Genomic DNA, 24,495 nt, shown 5'->3' with positions numbered 1-24,495 from the left:
CCGGGAGAGGGTCAAGCGAAAGTCGAAAGCTCTTCCTCTATTCAGCTCCTTTTTATTTATTGGGGGTTTGCTGTAGCCAAAAGCGGGACAAAATGCTTTCCCACAAGTAGGCTGGTAGGACAAGCGGGACTAAGACCGTAAAAGCAGGACCTGACCCACCTAAATTGGGCCGTCTGGTCACATTATGCAAGTGGCACAAGAGAAGTATGAACATATTGTGTGGAATAAAAATGGTAGCATATCTGCCAGCTCTCCCGGATTATCCAGGAGACTCCTGAATTTCGTTTAGTCTCCCGATTGTACGGACGCGCCCTCTAATCTCCCAGAAAATTGGGGCCTTTGGCTTCTCTTCTCTCATTTTCCTTTAAAAGCTGCGCAAACGCATTTCTGAAGAATTAGACAGCCTGTAACGCGTGTTTCGCGGCATGACCATCCATGGCTGGAGGTGGCAGCAGATAGCGTGTTTCATTGTGTCCGTGTTTCTTGAGAAGATGTGCCATCGTCCTATCGTCACTCCAGTCTCGTACCTTAGTTTTATCTCCACCAATGGCGCTCTCCAAACAGAAGAATTACCTGCACGTGTTCCTCACATGTGCCAAGTGCCTTTTCACAGGTTTTCTGGTTGAGCACAACCAGCAACGTAAGCGACGATGTGTGACCGCTGTTCCAGAAGATGTTGCCAAAAGTGACAGAGCGAAGTGCTACGGGAGTGGACAGACGAAGACCACTGCCATCATCAGTGAAATGGCTGCGGCCGCGCAAAATGCAATGTCCTGAAACGACACGTCTTCGTAATTGCGGTTGACAGAAGCAAGCACATCGCAGCTCCACCCGATAGTGGCTACTTATGACGTACAGGGATTGCCACTGTCAATGGTATTTTGAATGCACAAAATTAATGCATCCCCCTCTCCCCGGTCGCGCTGCGGGCAGTCTCCCAAATTTTGAGTCAGTCAGGTTGGCAGGTATGTGGTAGTTAATTTGGGGTAACTGCTACATTTAAAGGCAGGTTTCATGTGGCGTTCTTGTACATAGCATGTTTCGGCTTTGCAACAATAAATTTCGCAGGAGGTACGATGCATGTACGTATCGGATAGGACAACTGTGGGCTTGGGCATCGAAGGGATGGCACAAATAATGACACCAGGAACTTTATCTACAAATAGATTTTATTTTGGGCTGTCGTACAGAGTAGACAACGGAAGAAAAGGGCACTTTGCATGTATGAAATAGATTTATATTTATATATATATATACTTATATATTTATTTATATAGCTATTAATATTTCTGAAATATATTCTTCATTCATAAAATAACGTGGAGACAATATCTCAACAGTGCTCACTCACGAGAGTGCAGAAACAAATTTAGAGAGCTACATGAAACCTATTTTCCATTGGTCATTTTCCTCTCTTGTTTCTCTTGCTCAACTCATTTAGAAACAGTGAAGACTACAATGTCAGCATCAACACTGATATGACAGTCCATCAACTTGCAACTCACAGGGTAAACAAAAAAATCGATCGTACACTCCCTTTGTTTGGAGACAGGTGATCTCTTCTTTTATGTACATTCACTAAGTATGTCTACTGGTGTTCTGTTGATGCTGTTAGCAATGTGCAGCACATAAGAATCAGCACTACTCTGTTCCTTTTTGAGCATTATGCTTCCATGTCCGAAATCAAGGGGGAATGTTGACAGTACACCATAGAGCTTTTTCATCTACCATGTATGCATAGAGTACACATTGAATGTCACTCAGATGATTCAAAATTGTTAATAGCTTTGCTTGCTAGTCTTTTCCCCGATGAAATGGTACATTTTGAGAAATGGAATATACCATTATATTTGCTATCCCCTTTTGAGTCCATAGGCATCACTAGGGTCATTAAATGAGCTTTTCTTTAGGATACTGTCACCTCTTAAAAAGCAAGACTGCATGAGTTCTACACTTTGACTCTGTCCTGATTTTCTGAAGCTGTGCTGCAATGCGTCATGCCACGTGTCACACCTCTGGTATTCTGATGGCCTAACCAAAGCTTACAGCTTTACAGGTCACACTATAGCTGGAATTTAGGGAATGTGTGCTAACCATTGAATAATGGTGTATACATCACATCACAAGCTTGTTTGAAGCACTATGTGATACATATACACCGTGACGATATGATATCTAATAACCGCTGATATGATACTATCTGGAATGTGGCCTATGGAACAAAAGAGACATTCTAATGATAGCAGACACTTCTTTTTCCCCTCCTTTTTTTTTGTACAACATGGTAGTACCTTTCACTGCTATTTACAGTACCAACTATGCATGGTGGGTTCCTCCAATTCCAAACATGCCTGAACAAACCAAGGCAGTTCAACTGTTGCCAAGAGTTTCTGAAACTCACCAGTAAACAAAAAAAAAAATATATATATATAGTAGGAAATGGTATCACCGTCGCAATGAGTAAAGCATTTCACAATGACTTTCACACACTGAGATGACCGTAATGTAAATGACAATTGCACACTAAAAGGATTGTTTCGAAATGTATGAAAAAAAAAAAAAAAGATGTGCATTTTTACAGGTCCCATGGAACAAAGCCAGCTTGGCAATGAATAAAAGTAGTAAACATGACAAAAAAAGATGTTACATATGTGTCTTTACAACAGACAAGGGCGATTAAGATAGCTCACCAAGCTAGTTCTTGCGGAGGAGGACATAAGCACACTGTAAGCCTTGCACGCAAAGTACAATTGGCAGCAGTGTAGGATCTCGATCTGTTAAGTTCTCCGTAGTGTCTCTCTATGCCTTCTGCGTTTTTGTACACACTAGTAACCTAGGTTTACACACATATTCAATGTATGAGCAAAAGATATTGCCTGTCACTTCTAGTTAATTGCATTAAATGATAGCCTGTTCCAATTTAAGTAATATTTATCTCCCACTGCGCAAAAAGTAAGGCAGGATAAAGATAACGTTTTGCAGATGGTGTTTGTGTGTCAAACCTACACACAAAGCAAACAAATAAAACAGCCAGTGTTGTACTCTGTTTTCTTCATACAAACAAAATATAAACATGACTTTTTTCACTGATACTGTACGGAGGCCGCAGAGAGCAAATGGAAACGTGTTGACTTTTTAGCCGGATTTTTGCAACCAGGCTTACGGTCTCCAGCCCGTGGCATTGGGGCCAAATTTGTACACAAGGCGGCGTCCAAAGACGGGCAGAAGTACTTGGCTTTTGTAGTAGTATCTGGCGGTTGCAAACGAAGGCAGGAAAAGAGGACAAAAACAAAAGCACGTTATAAACAGAAGCAGGACTGTGGGACCTTCGCATAGCTTTATAGAGTTCTGCATGAACAATAGCCTCCAGCTGCAATTTTTTTTTTTTTTTTTTGTAGCTAAGATATGTACTTGAACTAGCTGAATGAACCCTGTTTAGCCCAGCCATTGAGTAGCGGCCTTTCTACCGTTATATATTGTGAGCCACAGGAGGAAGGGACAGACACCCCGATTACTGTAGGCAACCATGTGCGCCCTTCCAGACTGCACAGGACACTGCGTCTTGTGGCTGGGTTTTGGCACCTAACTTAGTTACAGGCGCAGCTATTTGGCACTGTTCCTTGCAGCTCTCTGTTTCAGCAAGCAGAGCAAGAAAACAACACATATGGCAGTTTAGAATCAAGGCACACTGGTATGTGTTTCAATGTGTTACATATCCGAAGAGTGACTAAACTTGAATCACTTCAGGGTCTCTAGGAAAAAGGAGTGACATATACACAGAACTCTTCCGTCCATTAATTTTCCAGGGTTATATCCACTTTCTTGTTGGAAACTTTCCACACTGGTTTGTTGCCTAATTAAAGATGTCTCAATTAACCTTATAATTAAGTGACAGAAAAAAAAAGCACGAAACTAAGATTGCGGCATGTGAAAGTACATCATTTTTAAATAATTTGTCACTTCATTTTCCAAATGTCTCCAGGTATTGATGGTGTTAATGGTTTTCTCTGTACCTAAAATGAAGACTTTTTAATGCTGGAGATGACCTTTTATAGCTACCTGACTTAATTGGAGCCGTCCGTGAGCAATGTTGGACAGCTGTATTTTATGTTTCCAAAACTTTTGAATAAAAAAAAGTTCAGTGCAAATTCCATATTTCAGCATGATAGTATTCCAATGCCTCGAGCAACAGGTTTTGCTGGTCATAAATTTTTTGCAGCTCAGTCAATTACAAATCTAGGAAGTGGAACCTTGTTAACCATCCTACTAGAGTTTTACATTTGCCACGGAAAGGTAACTCAGTAACGCAATTAATGACAATCAACCCAAATACTCTAATAATTATATTCCCATAGTAATTAATTACTTGCATGATTACTTTTGATATTGTATAATTGTAACAGTAACTTACTTTACTTACTTTTACTTTTGCAAGTGATTTGTAATTTACATGCAGTAACTTTTGAAATTACGTACTTTGCACGCGATATTTCTAAATAATTTTCGCGATACCTGAGATTTTTACTCATTCACGAAAGACAGGATTATCGTGACCGCAACGTGAATTTGGAAGAATGCGTGTGATTAGGGGAACACCGTAATAGTAAGTTGTCATATTTAATCTGAATAGTCTGGAACATGCCAACAAGGTGCACATCACAATGTTCCTCGGGGATCAGGGTAGCTGTAACTGTAATTTGTAACTAATTTAGTCATGTCATAATTGTAGTTCAGCTACGTCTCAAAAGTAATTTTTACAGGCCTGGAAACGATTATGAAACAGTTGCACGCATATACATAACTCCTTTTTCTACAAATGGTGATGTAGTTCTGCTTACACTATGTGCACTGCCACAGGCACGGTCCCTACCATTACAACATTTCAGGTATCTACATCGGAGCTGTCGTATGCCCACTATAATTTTGTAAGTACACTTTGTTATTGAGTTGCTGTTGGTGACTAGGAGAGTAGCAACGTGGTAAACATTTTGTTACTCATACAGTTACTCGAAATTATTTACTGTAACAGTCTCTTTTTTGTGTGTGTGTGCGGAATGATTTTTCGTGTTTTTCGCGAGCGCCAAAAATTCGCAAATTTAAGTATCTGCAAAGTAGATACATTGACGTCATTGAAAGACATGAGCTCACGTTTTTCGTGAATTTAGGTTCCCGTGTCTACAATGGCGTCCACCAAAATTCAAAAATATGTTCTGCACGAAGTCGACTTTTACAGTATTCTATCACATGCATCAGTCACACATGTCATCGTCTATTTCTTTTCGTTTGTTTTCATGTGTCTTGCTAGGAACCGGTCAACTTTTTCGCGATATAGAAATCTATGTAATATCTGTGGGAAATTCCTGGACGCACCCCTGAAATCCCTCTTAGTTGTGTCGCTTATAAACTTCAATGTTCTACATCGAATTGTACATTGCCACCATTTGTCACAAACTCCAAAATGACCATGCATTTCATAAGTTAGCAGGTGCACCGCATTGTCATTGGAGAAGGCAGAGTGAAAGTGTGTCCAATGCAATGCTACACCATCGTGTGAGAAAGAAAAAAAGGCACAAGTTTTGAGCACCACCACCAGTGTCATGCATCTTCATGAAGTCGGAATGATGCTGTGATGAAGCTGTGATGACGTACGACGGTCTGAAGCCGGTGTGCTCCAACCACTGGAGCGTGGACCGAACTTGTAGACCAATTTTTTGGGCAGACCATCCAGCTTTGGAACTGGTTCCAGAATCTGTTTGCCGTAATATGTTCTGTCGTGCACCCACAAGGATTGAGAAAGGGCAGAGGCAAGAGGAAGAGGGAATTGAAGATGTTAGTGTTAGTTTAACAGCCAACCACCATGTATTTCTCCACCACCACGTGATCTGTGCTTGATTTGAATAGGCATCCGATTGGATACTGCTGCAAAACTTTTGAGGTCGTTGGACAAAAGAAGTGTACAGTAGACTTCCACTAATTCAACCTGAGTTATTCCCATTTTTCACTTAATCCGATAGCGGGGATATCATCTTGCATCCACCAATACATTTCTGTGAAGTTTGTAACTTCAGATAACCCGACAACAACTGCACCAGATAATTCAACTCTAGCTGGTATGCATGTAGGTAGATGCAGTGTGCATTGCCGTAAAAAAAGAGCAAAAGATAGTCCGGGGGTTCCCGTGAATAAACAATGAGCAGAGACCATATCTGAAAGTTACCATCCACATAGCTATTTGCACGTATAATAATTTGCACAGGCGCAGTCAAGCATGCTTGCACCTTGCAAGCCTGGGTGAGAAGGCTTTTCTCTTTCGTGTCTTTCTTGTCTAGCAGTAGCTTTTTCTCTAAAGTACATGCCGACACCCCATGAATACGTAGTACCTTTCACCACGCAATTCATACGTAGACGGCAATAGGCGATTGTGGTCTACTTTGGCAGCTAATAGTGACTTTGAGCTGTGCAGATTTCCAGCATTTCTTTAATTCAATTCTTTGTCCTAATTTTGTCGTACCCCTATGGCAAAATTAGTGGAAGCTTATTGTATCATTTTTAGGAAAAACCTGATGTCTTAATAAGCAAGTATGTTGCAGCAGCTTACGTTCACTTGAATGTACTCATATCACGTGTGGTATTGCATCATGCTTAGTGCTGTATATGAAAATGCAGTTTCCATCTCCCTAGGTGTTAGTTCAAAAATGAACACATGAAACGTGAAATGTAGCGCTTACCTCATCGCCCGGCTGAGCTTCTCGTAGGTCATGCGTGGGTTCTGTTTCCGATCTCCCCACATCTTGGCCACCTTGTCGGATTGCACAAATTTGAAGATGCCATCCTCTCTCCGCTCCCATCGGATGAGGCTAGGGTTGGTGGTCGGGTTGAGCAACAAGTCACGAATGAACTCCCACAGCTTGCCCATTCCTTTGCCTATTTTGAGAAATGCAAGGAGGTTAAACTGAGGTTTACACACTCGTCATGCTTAGCAAGTGCCTAGAGGTTCACATTTTGATATCAACACGAGGAATGACATCCTATCTCATACATAAGGACTTGTAATGTTAGGGTAAAATCCGTTTTCACTGCCCCCCCCCCCCCCCCCCTCCCCTCCGATTTGCACCTGCATCACTTTGGGTAAAGGTCGAAAACTAATTTGGCAAAGTGTCAATTCAGCCACCAATACGGGCACTGCAGCATCTTAAGTACTGCACACTGAGCATGGCTGTTTTATATCTCGTGTTCATCTAAGTGGCGAGAAGCGCCTTCTTTTTTTTTCCACCTAAAGATCTGCTTTTCCACCCGACATTGCCCCATTTTACCCTGCTTTATGGCTCCTGAAATAAAACCCGATTTTTACCTCCAGATTATACATAAACCCCGAAAAAGCAGGGCCCTACTCATGCAGCATAGATGCACCTGTTATCACAGAGAAGAGATTGTCGGCATTAATGGTTAGGATTGCGGTATTCACTCGCATAATTAATACCCCACATGATCAATACATAATTAACGCACAAACTCACATAATAAATGTGTAGTTAACACACCGAACTTAGGCAACAGAATGTTGCCCAAGTTAATTGCCAAGCCTGTTCTTGATTTTTCCCCATACTTAGCACACGTTGTTCTGGAAATGTAGGTTCCAATGCTTCAGGATATAACGGTACCTGAGTGCACCTTGAATGTTGCGATTACATTTTTTCCACTTGTAATTAACGCACCTCCTCTATGCTGCTACATTTTGGGATAAAAAAACTTGTGAATTATGCGAGTGAATATGGTAAGTGTGATTCCTTTTACACACACTTTTTTAACAGCATGGTACACTGCAGGAAACAGGTGTCTCATATCATGAATGAGTGTTAGTAGGAGAAGAGTGAAGATGACAGAGGTGAGAGGATGGTGGTAGGGACTGGTAGGCTTACTCGGACATGTATGTGTTTGGCAGTACGGCTAAGCGATTCTCTTTTTTCCTTACCTGCTCTGCTGCGTACTTTGGCCTCTTTCATGGGCGGTCTGCCTCGCCTGCCCTTCTTTTTGCCCATCATAGGCATGGGAGGTGGCACTGTGTGGGAAAGAAAACCTTGTTATCAGTCCATCGCTATGCTACCTTTATGCCCTTGGCGTCTCACTTAGCTAGACTGAGCCTGGCTGTTATAGTGTTATTTTTACTATCTTGTACTGGGTATTCATTTTCAAGGATGTGATGCTGATTTGTATAAATCTACTGTTATTACGGGGATACACTTTTTAGTGGCAGCGGACGTTATTCAGCATCATTCTTCTTTATAATGTGGGCACTATGGAATAGCTGAAGTGCAGAATCAATAAGCTTATAAAATCAGTTCTCTTTGCAGAAGGGGATGTGTAAGAGATCAAATGCAACCTAACCATTCATGACCCAATAAAAAAATTTCCACTCGCGAGAGCAACAACTTCCCTGGTATACTTTTTGTGGCAGCCCACACACTTGTTCTAGGATGTATAGACAGGGCCAATGAAAAATTATGTAAAGGGGCCAATTTTAAATAATATTTGAGTAAATTTAACTATTTGATGTCTAGCATTTCTACTATTTGGTGTCTGACACCTACACAGCTACAGGTTCTTACGGGATTTCCACAAGACTTTTCATGTCTTTGTGTAATGTCAGTGTGGAATACCATGATGTCCATTGTAAGCCTTACCAGAAATCCTACCAGGAGGTGTAATGTGGTTAGGTGAAGATGAAGAGATGGCATTGTTGGTTAGTTGATATTGGGTGTGTCACAGAATGCAGAAAGCTGACTTACTTTGCTTAGACAGTATTCTTGTATCTTGAGGCATATAGGCAAAGAGGTTTTCTGTTCTTTCATTGACTGTACTCAAACTACTGCTGGTACTTCCACTGTCTGATTCTGGAAACATTACTGAAAGGTCAGTTGTTGTGCATTGTAACTCGTTATCTTCAACTTTGCATACCGTTTTCGGATCCTGGACTGCTGTTCTGGATTTCGAGCGGGTCAAAGAAACGCTGAAAGGACCCATATTTCTCTGGATCATAGTAGGACTCTGATAGAGCAGTTGTATCTGTGGAGACAAATGGATCACTATCAAAAGAATGCTCGTCTATTTTAGGCCCTAGTGCGGCATTTAAAGTGCTTTAATTTATTCACACTAAAGTGCACACTGCAGCTACAACAGGTTAAAACCAATCTAAAACCGACCTTTCGGATCCTATATGGGTTCCATACGGGTTCCATCTGAGGGTGGAACCCATATAGGTTGTGAAACATCAGTTTTAGATTGTTTTTAACCATTGTAGCTTCCAGTGTGAATTTTAGTGTGAGTAAACATGGACAGCCCTGGAATTTGGACCATTTTTAAAGTGCTTCTATATGTCACATAGTGCAATATCAGCCAAAATACACAAGGGTAAGACAGATAATACAATTCACAAAAATTATGATCTGTAAGAAGTGAGACATCCACTCACTGGGTCGTCCACCTAAATGACGCTGCACTTCTTCATATAGTCTGTGACCGTACGGAGGTGCAATGGCACGGAATTCGTCTAGGCTGAGACGACAAAGCTGCTCTCCACTCATGTTGCTGAACGCAGCGATGTTGATCTCCTCGTCAACAAGTTCTATGAGGTTCTGGCCAGACCAGGATACGAGCCAGTTGAGCACATCACAGGGTTGCCAATGTTGAATGGGAATACTCTGCCACCTGTCTGCCTCCAGGTCGAGGACATCACTGGGGAATGTGTCACCTGTGAAGAACAACACGGTGAGCGGATTAACTCATAGCTAATTGTGTGCCTTGGACGAAAGTGTGCTGTCATTACAGGCTGTAAACTTATCACAAATTACATTTGATAGGATGATCTTGCACAGCCATGACCGAATCAGAATGCATATTACTCGGTTCTCAAGCTTTTTCGTAATGCAACTCTGTGAATAATTGCAGCATAACTCGCCATGTGTAGTAAATGAACAAATGCTGTGCTCACAACATTTGCTACATCACCTCAAATATTTACCCCGGTCTTGATAAGTGAGAGACTGAGTGTAGTTCTGAATTATTTGTGGATGTCGAATGCAGACTACCTTCATACGATGCGGTGGGAAAGCCAAGTGATAATCTTGAGGGAAGAAGTTTGGATCTAAACAAAAACTACAAACAACTGTTTACTTGAACTTAGGCAGATGACGTAGTACTTATGTGTGTGTATGACATTTTTCATGGTTTTCTGCGTGTAAGGTACTCCATGCCTTCAACATTTGGCATCTTCAATTACTGTACATGTTTCCATCTTTCTCGAGAACTCCTCCGTAACCATAAATAAAACTCCTCAGCTTCGTGTCCATGCTGCTCACCAGTAGAATTTTGGCTTAATTTCTGAATCGACACTGCTGTTTGAAAGAATATAAAGAAACAATGAATAAATATTGTTTGTTTGAGTAAGTCCTCCTTTTGTGTCTTGTGCATGATGCGACGTTTAGGTGGTACGATCGTTTACGTGTACCCGCAAAAATTATTTCGCTGGCAATTTTTCAAAAAATTTGCTGTACCACAGTAATGTTGAACAGGGTGTTACAAACTGAGCTGGTCTGTGGTCACCTTCAAAACTTGGATTGAAAAAAGTTAACCGAAACAGCTTACCTTCAAAGGGGATGGGCCGTGTTGAAGGCATTAGGTCAATGGAGTGTGATAAGGACTGTGTCACATGACTTGTGTTGTCCAGCCCAATGGGCTGCAGGTTGCAGTAGGCATTCTTGTCGTCATCTGTCGGCTCGTACATAAAATGCTCATCTGCATTGTAGGGCGACTGCAAAAGACAAAAACGGACATAAGTGCCAGGTTTGGTGTTTTCGTTCAACGTTCGCTGTGTAACATAACTTGGCTCCCTTTTTTCGTTCTTTGAATATCGGTGAATTGACCACGTTTTACTGGGACAGTGAAATTTAATGTGGTTCGCAATGGTTTCATTTATTACAATACCTTAGGCAGTCAAAGGTATCCCTGCCACGCTGTTCACCCATGATTGCTAACCCACTTCTTACAATTGGTATCTTTTGTCTAATAGAAAGCTTTCTGGATTGGGCGTGATATAGCACAACAACAAGTACAGAAACAGTCAGAGTGTGCACCCGGGCATTTTGGCAGGTGTACAAGGCAACTATTTTGTGTTGTTATGAACATGCTCACCAAGGGTCCTACGCTGAGATCCAGTGTAATGATCGCCACTACAGACTATGTCTTGTATGCCTTACATTTTCAAATTGTGTGTTTGTTGTAGGGTTAATTGACCCTCTGTTCCAACAAAACTGAGAAGATCGGGTGGGAGATTCTCAAATGTGACTCTTAATTGCTATTTGTAGGTATACAGGGTGTTTCACCTAAGGTGATAAATTCTACCTGGTGCTGTACTCGCCGGAGGATTGTGGGACTTTCGGCAGTTACCATCTGGAATGTTATGCCGCCATTTAGGAAGGCTTTGCACAACTTTTAATTTTTTAATTGAGCAAAATTTATTTTCTTCAATCGAACTTTGAAAATTGCAGAGTGAAATTAACTTTTTTTTACAGAAATACGAAGTTCTCCGAGGATAACCGCAGATCCAACAAAAACAAAGCACAGTATCACAAAGAAATTGTTGAAAAAAAAATAGTAAAAATACCACTCTAGCCCCCACCGACTATCCTTGCGTTTGCTGACCAAGAGCGAGGGAGGCTCCGCCTCCTGGATGCGGGCCAATAAGAGGACGCGGAGGGTAGGCACTTCCCAAGCCTCTGCTCTCGCCTAAGAGATGACGCAGGGTTACCGTTGTTTTGTACTGTTACCGTTAACCGGCGTACGCACGAATTCTGCTTGGCCTCGTTCCCATGGTGACGGACGGCGAAGCCGTTGGTTAGATGGTTAGATAGGTGCGCCATGGTAGAAGCCTTGCGACACATGAAATGACAATAACGTTGCGCCATCTGTTAGGCGAGAGCAGAGGCTTGGGAAGTGCCTGCTTTCCGCGTCCTCCTATTGGCCCGCATCCGGGAGGCGGGGCCTCCCTCGCTCTTGGTCAGCAAACGCAAGTCTTGGCTATTTTTGGGCTATACCAGCGTTTCACGCCGCGTGCGCTCGGACGACAGCAAACGACCACGCGACGATTGTCATCCTATAGTCACCCTTCGTCTCTACGCTCCATTAAAGCTGTTATGTTTTATATGCACGTGGCAGCAGTGGCGTAGCTACGTGTGTGTGGGGGGGGGGGGGGGGGCTCGAGCACCCCCTACCTGCCACGTGCCGATCCACGCAAATCGTGCATATCCGAGGAGAAAATAATATATGGGAGGGGGTACCAGAGCGACGATCCTGCGTCTGTCTACACTCTTGAATGGCTTTCAAAGTGTGAGTGTATGAAAATACTTCCAATCTGGTGACAAGGCCTCATTGGTCATAACAGCCTGCATGTAATCACATTGTGAACGTTCAAATCACTCGATTTGCATCCCTTATCTTGCGGTGTGTGCAATAGCCAGCTGGCAATAAAATGTCTGTGTTGGCGGACCCAGGAATAGCGGGGGGGGGGGGGTGAAAGTGGGCGGATTTTCGTATCGAGCCCCCCCTCCTTGGAGGTCTGGCTACGCCGCTGCGTGGCAGACACGCATTTGTGCCCCAGCACATGCACTGCCGTCTTCGAGACTGAAAACGGTAATGATCATTTGCGCTCCCCGGTCGGACGTGTTGATGGGCAGCGGAATAGACATGAACAGATACGAAGACAAGAGGCGATACAATGTTTATATGGGTAAGTGAACTGATAACTGAGGGCCATTGGGGAAACCCAATGTCTAAACTAATTTGGGGGAGGGATAATCGCCCCCTGTATTGGCCACTGGGGGGGGGGGGGGAGAGCGGGGAAATCCACTGCATTCGCCCTCTCATTCTGTGTTTTGTCTCACTATGGGGAGCTTCTTGAGACATTGGATTATCGCCTTTTTTGGCCCAGTGCCACACACCCAGAGGACCAACTAGGAATAAACAATGCTTGCCGGTAATCAGGTATACCATCATGCTTTTGGCCAGGGTCGGAGCTTAGTATTCCCCTCTTTTGGGGCAGACAGTGGGGATACCCGATTTTTATTACCGCTTCCCAGTCGAGGAGGCAAAGGCAACAGAGATTTATCATTTTTTTGTATGTATGTGTGTATATTAATGCCGGCATGTCCTCCGCTCAGATATAAAAACGGGTAAACTAAACCCACATACTACGCTAGAGGGGAGAGTCGCGCACACCATGGTACCGCTCTTATTTTGACACTGACGCTCAGATTCCAAGTCTTGAGAAGGGACCTACCTCGTGAGGAGTCATGAGATCGGGTGTCTGGTTGACCATCATTCTGTAACCAGTGGTGGGCGTCCTTGACTGAACCCTGCAAAAATAAGGTCGAATACACATATATTGAATATATTCGTGTTTCTTGGAAACGAGACACACATTGTCTGTTTATCGTTCGTTCCGGGTATTCCTTCCGTTGTGATCGGGTGGCAGCTTCCTGCGGATACTACCGGAAGGAACTATCCCACAATAAATGCTGCATTCCATATGAGTCACTCACTGTTGTCGCAATAATGTGAAACGTTTGTTTTCTACTGTGCGCACTCGCGCTTTATACTGGGCGTAAATTTATAGTTGATGCATCTACATACCCCTTACTGGTGTATGCTTTGAGACTATACAATGTATCGCACTTTCAACAAATCGAGAACAGAGAACCATAGTTGACTTGGGAGCGTGCGACATGGGGGAGTTCTGGTCTGCAGGGTGCATGCAGTGTAAAAGCTCCATTGATCACTTTTTTTTTTTAAATCCTAAAGACGTGCGTATCAGTTCACCGAATAAAACCCGATTTCTGCGTTTGAGATTACAAAAATCAGACTTCCTAAATGGTAGACCCCTCGGCGTCGTGGAGGAGGCTCCACCCAGCGGCGTCCGTAATGAATCACACACACACACACACACACACAGTGCTCCAAGGGGTCATCGATAACCGCCGTTCGGAAAAGATAGCGCCCAAAGACGCCACTAACCGAGTAACCTATATCTGTTGCGAGCGTCGGATCCTAATTAAAGCAGCCGGACGCGGCAGGCGCACGGCGGACAACAACCGGTGCGTGACATCGCCTGGAGAAAGGAATACCGGACTCTGTCGACCTCACACGCCCAATTAAGTTTCGTATATCGACAATGTGACTAAAGACTCTTGACACATAGCCTCTTACGCGCAATTATACGCGAAGAAACGAAATTTAAACAAAAGATTCTGTCAATGATTGTAGTTCTCCGTACTTTGTCCAGCAAGTGAGCATTTTTTTTCTTTTGAAAAGACCGTGAAAAAAAAAAAAAAAAACTACGATGATATATCTTCTTGTTGATCCTAGTTTGTGTTCTTCTACAACTGAGATTCCCTTATCGATATTTTTTTCGTCGTATAATCTTCGTACATTCGTAGCATATCCTGGAGTTTGAGAGAAGGCGCAAAACAAAAACAAGTCTCAGTGTGTCTTCCCTCAAACTCGAGGAAACGTTACCTTATTCCGCGTCCTGACCTCAGATATTGGTATGACTGAATCTTATGTGGAAGTGGTCTAAGTGCAGATAAAACGCAATAAAGACGACACAATGACACAGCTCTTCTTGGCCGTTTTCAGCAACCACCATGACATTCCCTAATCCAGCAGCATACTGCGCGTTTTCTCTTCGCATTTTTGCATCCTAAACCATTTGCATCTCTTTGTTTACCTGTTCCTGACGTGAAGAAAGTGAGAGTAAGCTAGTACACAAGCTGAAAGTCTTCCTCATCGACTTGTGAAGGTTGCCGCGCTGCGAAGCAGCCGTAGCCGCTTCCTTCTCTATAGTAACGGCTAGGCAGGACATTGAACCGTTTTTTTTTTTTCCCTCTTCTCTTTCTCAGTCCACCGTCGCTTCTCTGTTTGTTTGATTTTTTCTTCTTTCTTTGCCATAATTTTCCTGTTTATGTCGTGCTCACATGGCAGAGCGTGCTTTTTACTTTTCTTTTTTTCCTGTTTATTTATTTTTCACGCAGAATGATTCTTTCTTGTTCCAAAAGGCATCATCTAGATTTTTTAAGCACCCTAGGATGCGCACCACACCGACAGAAGGGTGACTGAAGGGAGAATCGATTGGTTCTAACCTTCTGCGTGCAGCGAGACTACTTTGCCAATTTTGTGTAATCAGGCCTTTCTGAAGATTTTGCCGACGTTTGTTCCTGATGACAGCCACATGATGGTCTTTGAATAAGGGAGAACCTGGGAGACGCAATCCAAACAGCACAATGTACTCAAAATGCGAGTCTATATATAGGCATGGTGAAGTTCTTATTTTATTTTATTTTTTTAACGTGTGTACCTTTCGCGATATGAATTCTTCAGTGAAGATACTTGCCAGCCATCCCTATGTAACCCGAAATTGCTGTACATTGGTGCTGAATGGGTCAATGTTTCAGGATAAATAAATACGTCATAATACGTCGCCCGACGTCTCTCGCGAAGCAACTGTCAAAATGTTACGTCAGAGGAGAAGTACCAGCGCTTCTGCCTCCATAAAGAATATGTACGTTGCTCTGGAATACGTTCTGCTTGGTACTTTATCGTATTGAAACATGACAAACAAACATGCAGCGCCGCCGCTTTAGACGCGCCGCGGACAGATGGCAGCACAGCACTCCATGTACTTGTTTGCAAGATGAATGCAGATGATGGTGTGGAACGTTCGCGATGACACCCTGACACAAGCATTGAAATGCATCTCCAACCTCAGGAATGCAAATATCCACGAATAAAGATAGTTAAACGATTGCAATAACTCGGAAAATTGCTACCAGCTCCAACTACTTGCAAGACGTGCCACGATGGCGGGCGTATGCAGTACTGAACGTAAATGCATGCGATGTTCAGATACTTTGTTCTTCCTCTTCGTTCAGAAACGGCGCGCAATCACTAATGGAGAAGAAAAGAAAATCGAGCAAGAGTCAGCGGCCCGCACAGGGCGATTTTTGCTCCAGTAGGGCGAGCAGTGCCCGAAATAGGATCGCATTTTGCCGCAAGTGGTGCGCGCTCTGCCGGGCGGATTAGCGCTCACCGCTCACGCGTGACGTTGCGTGACACAGCATGACGGTGGTCACGTGATGCACGCGCCTATCCGGAACGCTGCCTGGAACTCCAGCGACACGCGGCGAAGCTCCGTAAAGTAGGCAAGTTAGCGCACGGTACGAGAATAATGGGAAATCCAGTTTTGGGAGCCGGACGAAGGAAAGTGCTTGCATAAAAGCCATTCGCAAAATGGAGGAATGCTCTTCTTTTTATTATACACTTTAAAAGCAGAGCCTGAGCACATAACGCGACCAGAGATAAGCATACGCCTGTTTGAAACACACATACAGTTACGTATATTCTCACAAAAAGGCGTACGCCTCGCGCTTTCCATAAATCGGAAGAAAGAACAATATCATTAGCAATCAGTGGTTTATCCAGACCCCCCCCCCCCCCACACACACACACCAAATGTTTGGCAACACCCCCCAAAATTTTTTTCCGGTATATTATTGTTACAATGTAACTGCACCCCCAAATTTTTTGCATTCCCCCCCTCCCGAGCTTGCGGTTCTGAATGAACTATTGTCCGCAGTGATGGTGGAATATGCGGTGGACCGAGTTCTGTTTGTACAGTGCCAGGACAAAGTTAAATTTCGTCATTCAGTTTTTACAAAAAACGAGACCCCTTGGATGAGACGGGACAAACGTTTCAAAAGAAATAAAGAAAAGACACGAACGTTCAACAGACTCAACAAGTCGAAACGGCCAGTATTTGGAGCTGCATGCATACGATGCGTATACACACTGAAGTGACAGAGGTGTCCTTGTCCTTGTATCGTTCCTCGTTATCATGAATGCGAGCGTACACTTCATTACCGAACGAGAAACAATGCTAGGCTATCTTCACAATTGTCCCTCAATGGCTAATTACTTGCCGCTCTGATCATGACACTTCCATTGTCCGCGGTTGGCGGTAATTGGCGGTCGCCTCTTTACAGGTGAAAGTCGCGCTTCTTGTTCTTTGAAGGGCATTCATTTACTCCTCTTCAGGTAGCGACTTCTTCACGAATTAATCTAGAATTTAAGGCGTCGCTACACGTTGAATTGAACAGGCCGTGCGGCAGAGGTCGCAGTTTGACAGCAGATTCAGTGCTGCGGGAAATTACGTCCCTAGCATTCTGAAAGTAACCAAGTTAAAAGTAACAAGTCACAGTTAAAAGTACGTGAGAGTGTTTACATGGTACACGCTGGGCGTGAGGCGTTTCGTCGTCAGAAAAGGTGTTAAACGTCAAAAGAACTGCGAGACAAAGCACGTATGTGTAGAAAGCACTTTTAACTTGTGCTGTCCGCATATGCTGGGCCGTTTTTATTATTTCCTCAATTGCCCCTCCCGAAACACTTTTTAGCCAGTTAAATCTGGTCTACATTATTATATCTATATCAAGCCAGTTAAATATGTCTAAATTATATTGACATAAACCTTTATGTGGCTGGCGCCTTGAATTCCCGCATTTATTGGTTTGATTTAGACGAAAGAGAAATCATTCATGGAAGCGTACAAAATGTCTGCACTGAAATGACTGATAATTGAAGGTCTGAGCAATACATGTATTGCCTGCACTCTAAAAGCAGAGCTTCACCGTATAGCACGCTCCTACTCAACCGTCATCCCGAATGACAACGTTCTCTCCCTTGATTTGATGAAAACTGGGGGCGTACGCCATCTTTTTGGCACTATGCAGCTCATAATCGCCACGAAAATGGCGTAGGCCCCTTCTTCATCAAATCAAGGCAAAGAACGATGTGACTCGGTTAGGGTTCGGGCTAGGAGCGTGCTACGTGGTGAAGTTAATTTTTAAGAGTGTGTACAGTCGTATACTATGTCATCATTTCGGTGTGTCGCACTATATGTGACTCATTCTGGCGTTGGAGATGTTCTTCATTTATCACTCATTTCCAGATCCTCTGCGGGCTTCCTCATTGTTGCTCGACGATGATGGCTTTATTTTTATATCAAGCCCGTATAAATTTTTTTCGGAAAAACCGACCCTTATCCGGTTGACTTGGAAGGCGGAACCTATATGGGGTACTGGAGCAGGAAGGATACATTGGGAAAAACTCGCGCGTTCACATCATCTTTTTGATGAATCGTTCAGGGACGCTTCTGTGTGCTCTGGAGTGAGAGTATTACTTGCCTACAAGATAATTAAAAGAACTGCTCGATTTTTGAATGGATATACAGGCTTGGCTACATTGCTAAGCAGACAAAGCTGTTCTTTTCGTTTCGTTTTTGCGATGCAACCAAACCGTTTTTCTACATACGCTCCAATGAACGTACCGAGCTAACCATCATTGAGGACGACATCGTTTCTTCACCTAATTGGTTGGAGATGGGAGCAGTATACGCTTTTTTTGGGAGACTTCGCATTTGTAGACACAAAGAGGCGTACGCCGCACTCTGTTCTCAAATCAGAAGTGATAACGCTGCCATCCTGTGCAGTTTTCTGCCTCGAGCGTCTTATGTGGTGCCAGTTCTGTTACTGTTCAGAATATATTTAATAACCAATTCGATACAAACCGATATACACGTTCTGTTTCTGATCAGGATATTGTTTATTACTCAGGTAGATACCACACTCAAAAAAGAGATGGTGGTGACGATACCGGCTTGCCGTTGCTGACCTCACGCATGTAGGCATCGTCACAACTGTAGCCAGGATGAGATTAGATATGATATGATATGTGTGAGAGGTTGAAATGATGACGGTCGAAAGTTAAGGCTGTAGATCGGTCACTGCATGGTAGGTTTGTTAAAAAGTCCCGTGAGCAAACAAACGTCATGTCATAGTCATAGCCTTTGGGCGAGTCCAGATTCCCGGTGGAATAAGCAGATTATAGGCTGCGAGTTTTGGAGTATCTTTCAGTGAAAGAGCCTCTGGGATGTAGGACATCATTCAGCGTACAACCCCTGCAGTGTCCAAGGTATTTTGCCCGCACCACAGCATATGCACTACAATAAATCAGGATGAAGGAGTTATTCTATCTTCTGATTGCTGAAAATGGGAAGCGCACGCATGTCTCTTCAGAAACTCTCGTTCTGAGCAACGCGAAAAGGGACAAAGGACTAAACAACAACTTTCGCACTGTCACATTGAGTGTACTAAACCAACTAGAGACAAGTTTGCTTCTTTGTTGGGTTTCAGAAACATTTTGCACATACGCAAATCGTTACAAGGTGGTGGTAGTGGTGGCGTGCTGTTTTCGAGCAGTCTGAAACGCAAACTGTTACAAACTGGCACACGCCCCTCGTCCTCAGCCAATCAGGGTGCAGAGCCATGCCATTCTGAATGAACTCGCCACTCCTGTACATTCTACGTATTAAAAACCGCCTCATCGCATATAGCACCCTCTGCACCAAACATTGCCACGAATGATAGATGTATCGCTTCTGACTCGAAGAAAGGAGGGGGGGGGGGGCGTACGCCTTTTTGTGTCAATTTGGATATACGATAATTGACACAAAAAGGCGTACGTACCCATCCCTCTTCGAGTCAGAAGCGATAACACTATCATTCGTGGCAATGGTCGGGGCAGAGCGTGCCATGCGGTGAAGTTCTGTTTTTAACATGTAGGATCTACAGGAGTGGTGAGTCAATTCATGAACTGCCTTCCTGCTTCCTGCCGACACTATATGACCGCAACAACGGACCAAATAATTGTTTTCATTATTTTCGCGAGTCTGACGCAAGGTGCACGCTGACCCTTCTTTGTCGTCAACTGGCTAACCAACAACGGCTCTTCGGTGTGGTGGTTCGATCCTCCCTTCTCCACCAGGTTGACCCAGAGCTCACAGTTACCATCACTGTAGCCATCGTTTCAGAGCAGGTTTGCAGCGTTGTTTCACCGGCTTCGCTTAAATGTGTCCATACAGCGGACGATTTCTACATAGACTTAGAAAGGTATAGACTCCCCTAACGGTCGCGTGTGTGGCTCTGTACAGGACACTGCACTGCACTGCACTGTGTACTGTCGACGCTATCTCCAGGCAACCTTGACCCAACTGGACAGCTGACCTTTTGACGCAATGAAGGTCCTGGCCTGGGCCCATGGCCCCGACCAAACCATTCCAAGCCTGCAGGCGTTCGTGCAGTTTTGTACAGACATTATAAGCTGGTGCACGTACCGTGACTGTGACTTCACTGTGACAATCATGTGACGTATGTGACACGCGATAGTTATTTTCTTTTAATCCTTATTCCTTAGCTATGCACAACTAATAGCTGTGCACAACTAGCTGTCTTCGATTGTGTCGCACATTCTGAACTAGTGCAAACGGTGCAATTTCCAGCACTCGATTCAGCGGAGGTGCAGCCTTTGCAGTATACATTCGACCATTCGATTGGAAAGAGAGCAACGGGAGTTCACGAAAATGCTGCACCATCTCCGACGTCCGTGAAACGTTTCGTGCACCGTAGAGCAGACGACGTTTATAGGGCAACTGTGGTTTTTGGCGATGTTTTATCATCGATATGGAGCATACTGGCAATCAATTTTGTTAAGATGGGCCTGTTTTTATTCCTCGAGTCAATTTGTAGACAATAATCGCTCAGAAAATTGCCGATGCAGTGTAGACGTCTGTGAGACTATCTGACTATGTGAAACTATCTGAGGCTATTCGATTAGGCTCAGTGTACTTTGCACGAGAGCAGCACCTGTCCCGCACTTCGTTTGCACTTCTTTACACTGGCTGTTGCACTTTTTCGGGAATCCAAGACAGTTACTAATAGCTTTCCTGTTTGTCTCGTGCGGTTCAGGTCACATGTTGTCAAATTCTGCAAAGCTATTGGCTGATGATATACTACCTATTTCCCTCTCCTCCTCATTAAGTGCGACAATGCGGGTTTGTCTCCACAAAGGACCTCCTGCGATGATTGGACAAATCGTTTGAGGATTACCAATGAGCGCCCGCACCGCATTGTCGGCCTTCCTGAGAGGGAGAGGAGGAGGGAAAATGTATCAACCCCGTTCCCTTTGTGTTGGTGTCTGTTAAGGTGTATTAGGAGGAGAATTTTTCGCACTTTAGTGATCCTTTTAACTTTATTGTAAGGAAGACGCGACATGGCGTCTCGGTGATTATTACCGTGTCGAAGCACGGATACTCGCTCGGCATAACAAGTCACCATTATGCAGCTAAAGTACTAGAGTATAGTGTAGTTCCCAGGCATGTAAAGCATAATAACGTGTCTGATTTCATTGTCTATATACACGTGCATGATTTATGCGATGGCCGTGGCGATATCGAGATCTCCAGTCCAGTGGAACTGCGTGGGACACCACGCCATGCAATGGCAATCAAGACAGCGTCCTTGTTGGACTTTGTTTTCGCCCCAGAACGCATTAAGCGTTTTTTTCTCTCTCTCACACACACTACTCCATTCGTATAGAAGCATCAGTTCCAGCACGGTTCTCGCCGTGTGCGTCGGAGCGGCGAAAAATGCCGCGAGAATCATGAGGCCATTTGAAGAGATCTCAGCAGAACCACTTCCGTGCACCATGCAGAGTTCGAGGTAACTCGTTACTGTAACTAAGTTCCTTTTTTTGGTAACTTGTAACTTAACTCGGTACTTTTGCGCAGTGGTAACTTTCAGAGGAACTCGTTTTTTTTTTTTTTTTCAGGTAACTTTGCCAAAGTAACTTAAGTTAAGTTCCAAGTTACTTTTAACTCGCTTTTCACTCACGTCCACATATTTTCTTGTTGTCTCTCCAGTTCCCTCGTGGCATTTTTTGCCATAAAACGTGACATTGAATCAATCAATGACAGTATTTTGTTCAGGAAGTAAGAACCGCTGCCATTGAAATGAAGCTGAACCATTGTGCGCCCGCAGGGAGTGAGATACAAAGCGTTCGAATAGATCTCTACCAGAGAAACGTCATTGGTAGACAGACTGAAACCGAAACAAATCGGAAGGAGAGGGCTGGTTTCCACGAACGGGCACTTGTTCGCTGCCTCCCATTGAAAGAAAAGCAGGACAGAGGGTCGCGTCCCTTTAAGGGACCATATCGTAATCCCCTCAAGATCGTGGCTTTCGGGCGCGACCTTGTTCACCTCTAGCGTCGAGTGTAGTTCAATTCTACCAAATTTGTGGCGCTGTCGAACACTATGACGTTATTTGTTTACAAACAGGGAGGTGCCCATTGTTGGACATAAACGAAAACGATCTAAGCGTGTTGCACTTCTCCGCAGGCAACTCAAGGTCTAACACAAATGCTCACGCGCGCTGCACCTGCGTAATGTTATTTTGTGTCCGAAGTAACTTGGAAGTAACTCGTTCTTTTTGTTAAGTAACTCAGTAACTACGAGTTACATTTCAGGCTGAGGAGCTTCGTTATTAACTTAGTTACATTTTGCACACGGTAACTTAACTTGTAACGAGTTCTTTTTGACGGGTAACTTCTCAATCCACCATGTGCGTATGTGTGGCGTCAAGTATTCCGTGCTTTTGTGTTCGATGTAGTCTGTCTTATTTACCGATTTGCCTATCATACGACCCTTGATGTGATTATCGACGCTTAATCGTAGATTTACAGAATGTTATTCCCTTTCAGTTGCATGATAGAAGCACTTTTTTTACAAAGTGGACAGTAATCCTGAACGTACAAAGAACAAATTGTAAAAACAATGTCAAGTGCACGAAGGTGAGCAGTTCAAAAAAGGTTAGGAATATCTGCATTTATTTAAGCGATCTTTCGTGCATGAAACTGCACTACTGCAGGTGGCACTGTCACCTGAGGAAGTGCAGATAAATGTAGATGCCCTCCTAAACGTCTAATGTCTTTGAAAATGCTGTAGGCAGTTTAGAGATTCCAATCCGACGCTACTCGCCACATTTAACGGTGGGTCTAGTGGAGTACGTATTTCTCAGTATGTCTCCTCTCTGCTGCTTGTAGCCAACGAGAGCCTATATCGACGAGCCTATAGCCATCGAGGAACCTATAGGTTATCCCAATACAAGATGTCGAAAATATCGAACGCATTCGGAAGGACATGGAACTGCGTTCAGGAGGAGCATGAAATATTGTTTAGTATGAAGTACACAGATGTTACAGTTAGCATGACATTGGATGCGCGTATACACGTCAGAAGTACATAAAAAAGTTTACGGAGAAATATCATCTGTAACGGTGCAACGTAGAAACCGCGGACGGGGTACTGCATGAAGCGCAGAGCAAAGGGAACATGTCAGTTGTGTCTTCGTGCAAGTGCCTCTTGAGATCGACGAGCGTATACATGCAAAACGCCTTGCTTCAGGTTCCTTCATCGTGTTAAACTACTCCTTTCTTTCATCCCCCCCTCCATTTCAATGTCCGCACCTTCTCAGACCACTGTGCTGTAAACTGTTACGCTACACGAGATCGACATGGGCAACCATGGCCTGGTCGTGATGGAAGTGTCACCGGCGGCGTTGTCAGTTCCACACTGTGCGGGACAACTGACGTTGACTCGTCCCCGTGCTATCACATATCCCACAAGGCCCAATCGTCATTATCTGCTGAAGAAGAAGGAACCTGTTCTGGGACCGGTCGCGCCGTTGGACGGCAATAAATACTTCCCCGCGTATATTTATACCCATCACAAGTTAGCCCGTGGCAAGAAGCCGAAATTGAGGCGAACCTCGAGGGAAAGAATTCGTGCTCGAGGATCATCCGTAGCCACTTGGATCTGCCATGGCAAAGTGATCGGCAGTTACGCACTGACGGCTCCTGCCGACAGTTTGGAGCCGATGGGATTCACAGAGAGATCTGCTTGTCTGTTGTCTGTCACTGCATAGTTTCTTTTCTCGGATGACCGGCAGAGGCGCTTCCATTCTTATCCTGTTAGTTGGTAATGGTTTGCTTTTTTTTTATCGGTTCACGCTGCCGAATCCACGTTACGCTTCCATGTGAGTGATAGAGGAAATAAATCGTTAACCTTAGAAGGGTTCTGGTTTCCTGTCAGAAGAAGTGTGTTAGGTTTTTGTGTTGAGACCCAACAGTAGTATGTCACGTATTTTTACGTTACTTTACCGGTGTAGATAGGCAGAACGATGGTTACAAACGTACTTGGAAGGAAGCGTGTATTACGATCTTCAAATCGTTCAGTAAACAAACCGCGTAGCTGCGAGCGGTCCAGGCCAGGAGGCAGGTTGAATTTGTCTTTTTCAGGCAATACTCACGCAATAGTCGTAATACTCAATACTCAAGTCGCAATACTCGTAGGGGTCGAGCCCGAGGTCAAGAACGCGCTGCCGACACGACATACTCAAAGCTGCGGTTGTACTGAGAGAGTTCATTGGGAAACCACCCCAAGCAGCACAACATCTTGACCCAATATTGGACCAATATTGGCAATGTCGGTCCAATATTTCC

At 44.0% G+C, this 24,495-nt stretch overlaps 2 protein-coding genes across 8 annotated transcripts in view; one reads left to right on the top strand and one right to left on the bottom strand.

The window, feature by feature from the left end:
* LOC135394249 (DNA polymerase delta catalytic subunit-like) overlaps positions 1–1,737 on the top strand; it is a 52,797-nt gene extending 51,060 nt beyond the window's left edge. For both annotated transcript variants that reach the window (XM_064624901.1, XM_064624904.1), the window contains one exon: positions 1,442–1,737. In XM_064624901.1, the coding sequence (XP_064480971.1) occupies positions 1,442–1,556 (115 nt within the window). In that variant the 3' untranslated portion in view covers positions 1,557–1,737. The remainder of the gene's footprint in view (positions 1–1,441) is intronic.
* LOC135394250 (ETS homologous factor-like) overlaps positions 1,152–24,495 on the bottom strand; it is a 134,356-nt gene continuing 111,012 nt past the window's right edge. For 3 of the 6 annotated variants that reach the window (XM_064624905.1, XM_064624910.1, XM_064624907.1), the window contains 8 exons: positions 13,331–13,406; positions 10,642–10,807; positions 9,470–9,748; positions 8,956–9,063; positions 8,787–8,903; positions 7,973–8,059; positions 6,729–6,924; positions 3,237–5,768 (listed from right to left, as the gene is read on the bottom strand). In XM_064624905.1, coding sequence (XP_064480975.1) covers positions 5,606–5,768; positions 6,729–6,924; positions 7,973–8,059; positions 8,787–8,903; positions 8,956–9,063; positions 9,470–9,748; positions 10,642–10,807; positions 13,331–13,406 — 1,192 coding nt within the window. In that variant the 3' untranslated portion in view covers positions 3,237–5,605. Of the gene's footprint in view, positions 5,769–6,728; positions 6,925–7,972; positions 8,060–8,786; positions 8,904–8,955; positions 9,064–9,469; positions 9,749–10,641; positions 10,808–13,330; positions 13,407–24,495 lie in introns of all 6 variants that reach the window. The other 3 variants (XM_064624908.1, XM_064624906.1, XM_064624909.1) reach the window with 3 other exon arrangements.

The sequence above is a fragment of the Ornithodoros turicata genome, chromosome 5, assembly GCF_037126465.1.
Source record: "Ornithodoros turicata isolate Travis chromosome 5, ASM3712646v1, whole genome shotgun sequence".
Classification (NCBI taxonomy): domain Eukaryota; kingdom Metazoa; phylum Arthropoda; class Arachnida; order Ixodida; family Argasidae; genus Ornithodoros; species Ornithodoros turicata.
The sequence above is the reverse complement of the archived record's forward strand: the minus strand, read 5'-3'. Positions and strand labels throughout refer to the sequence as shown.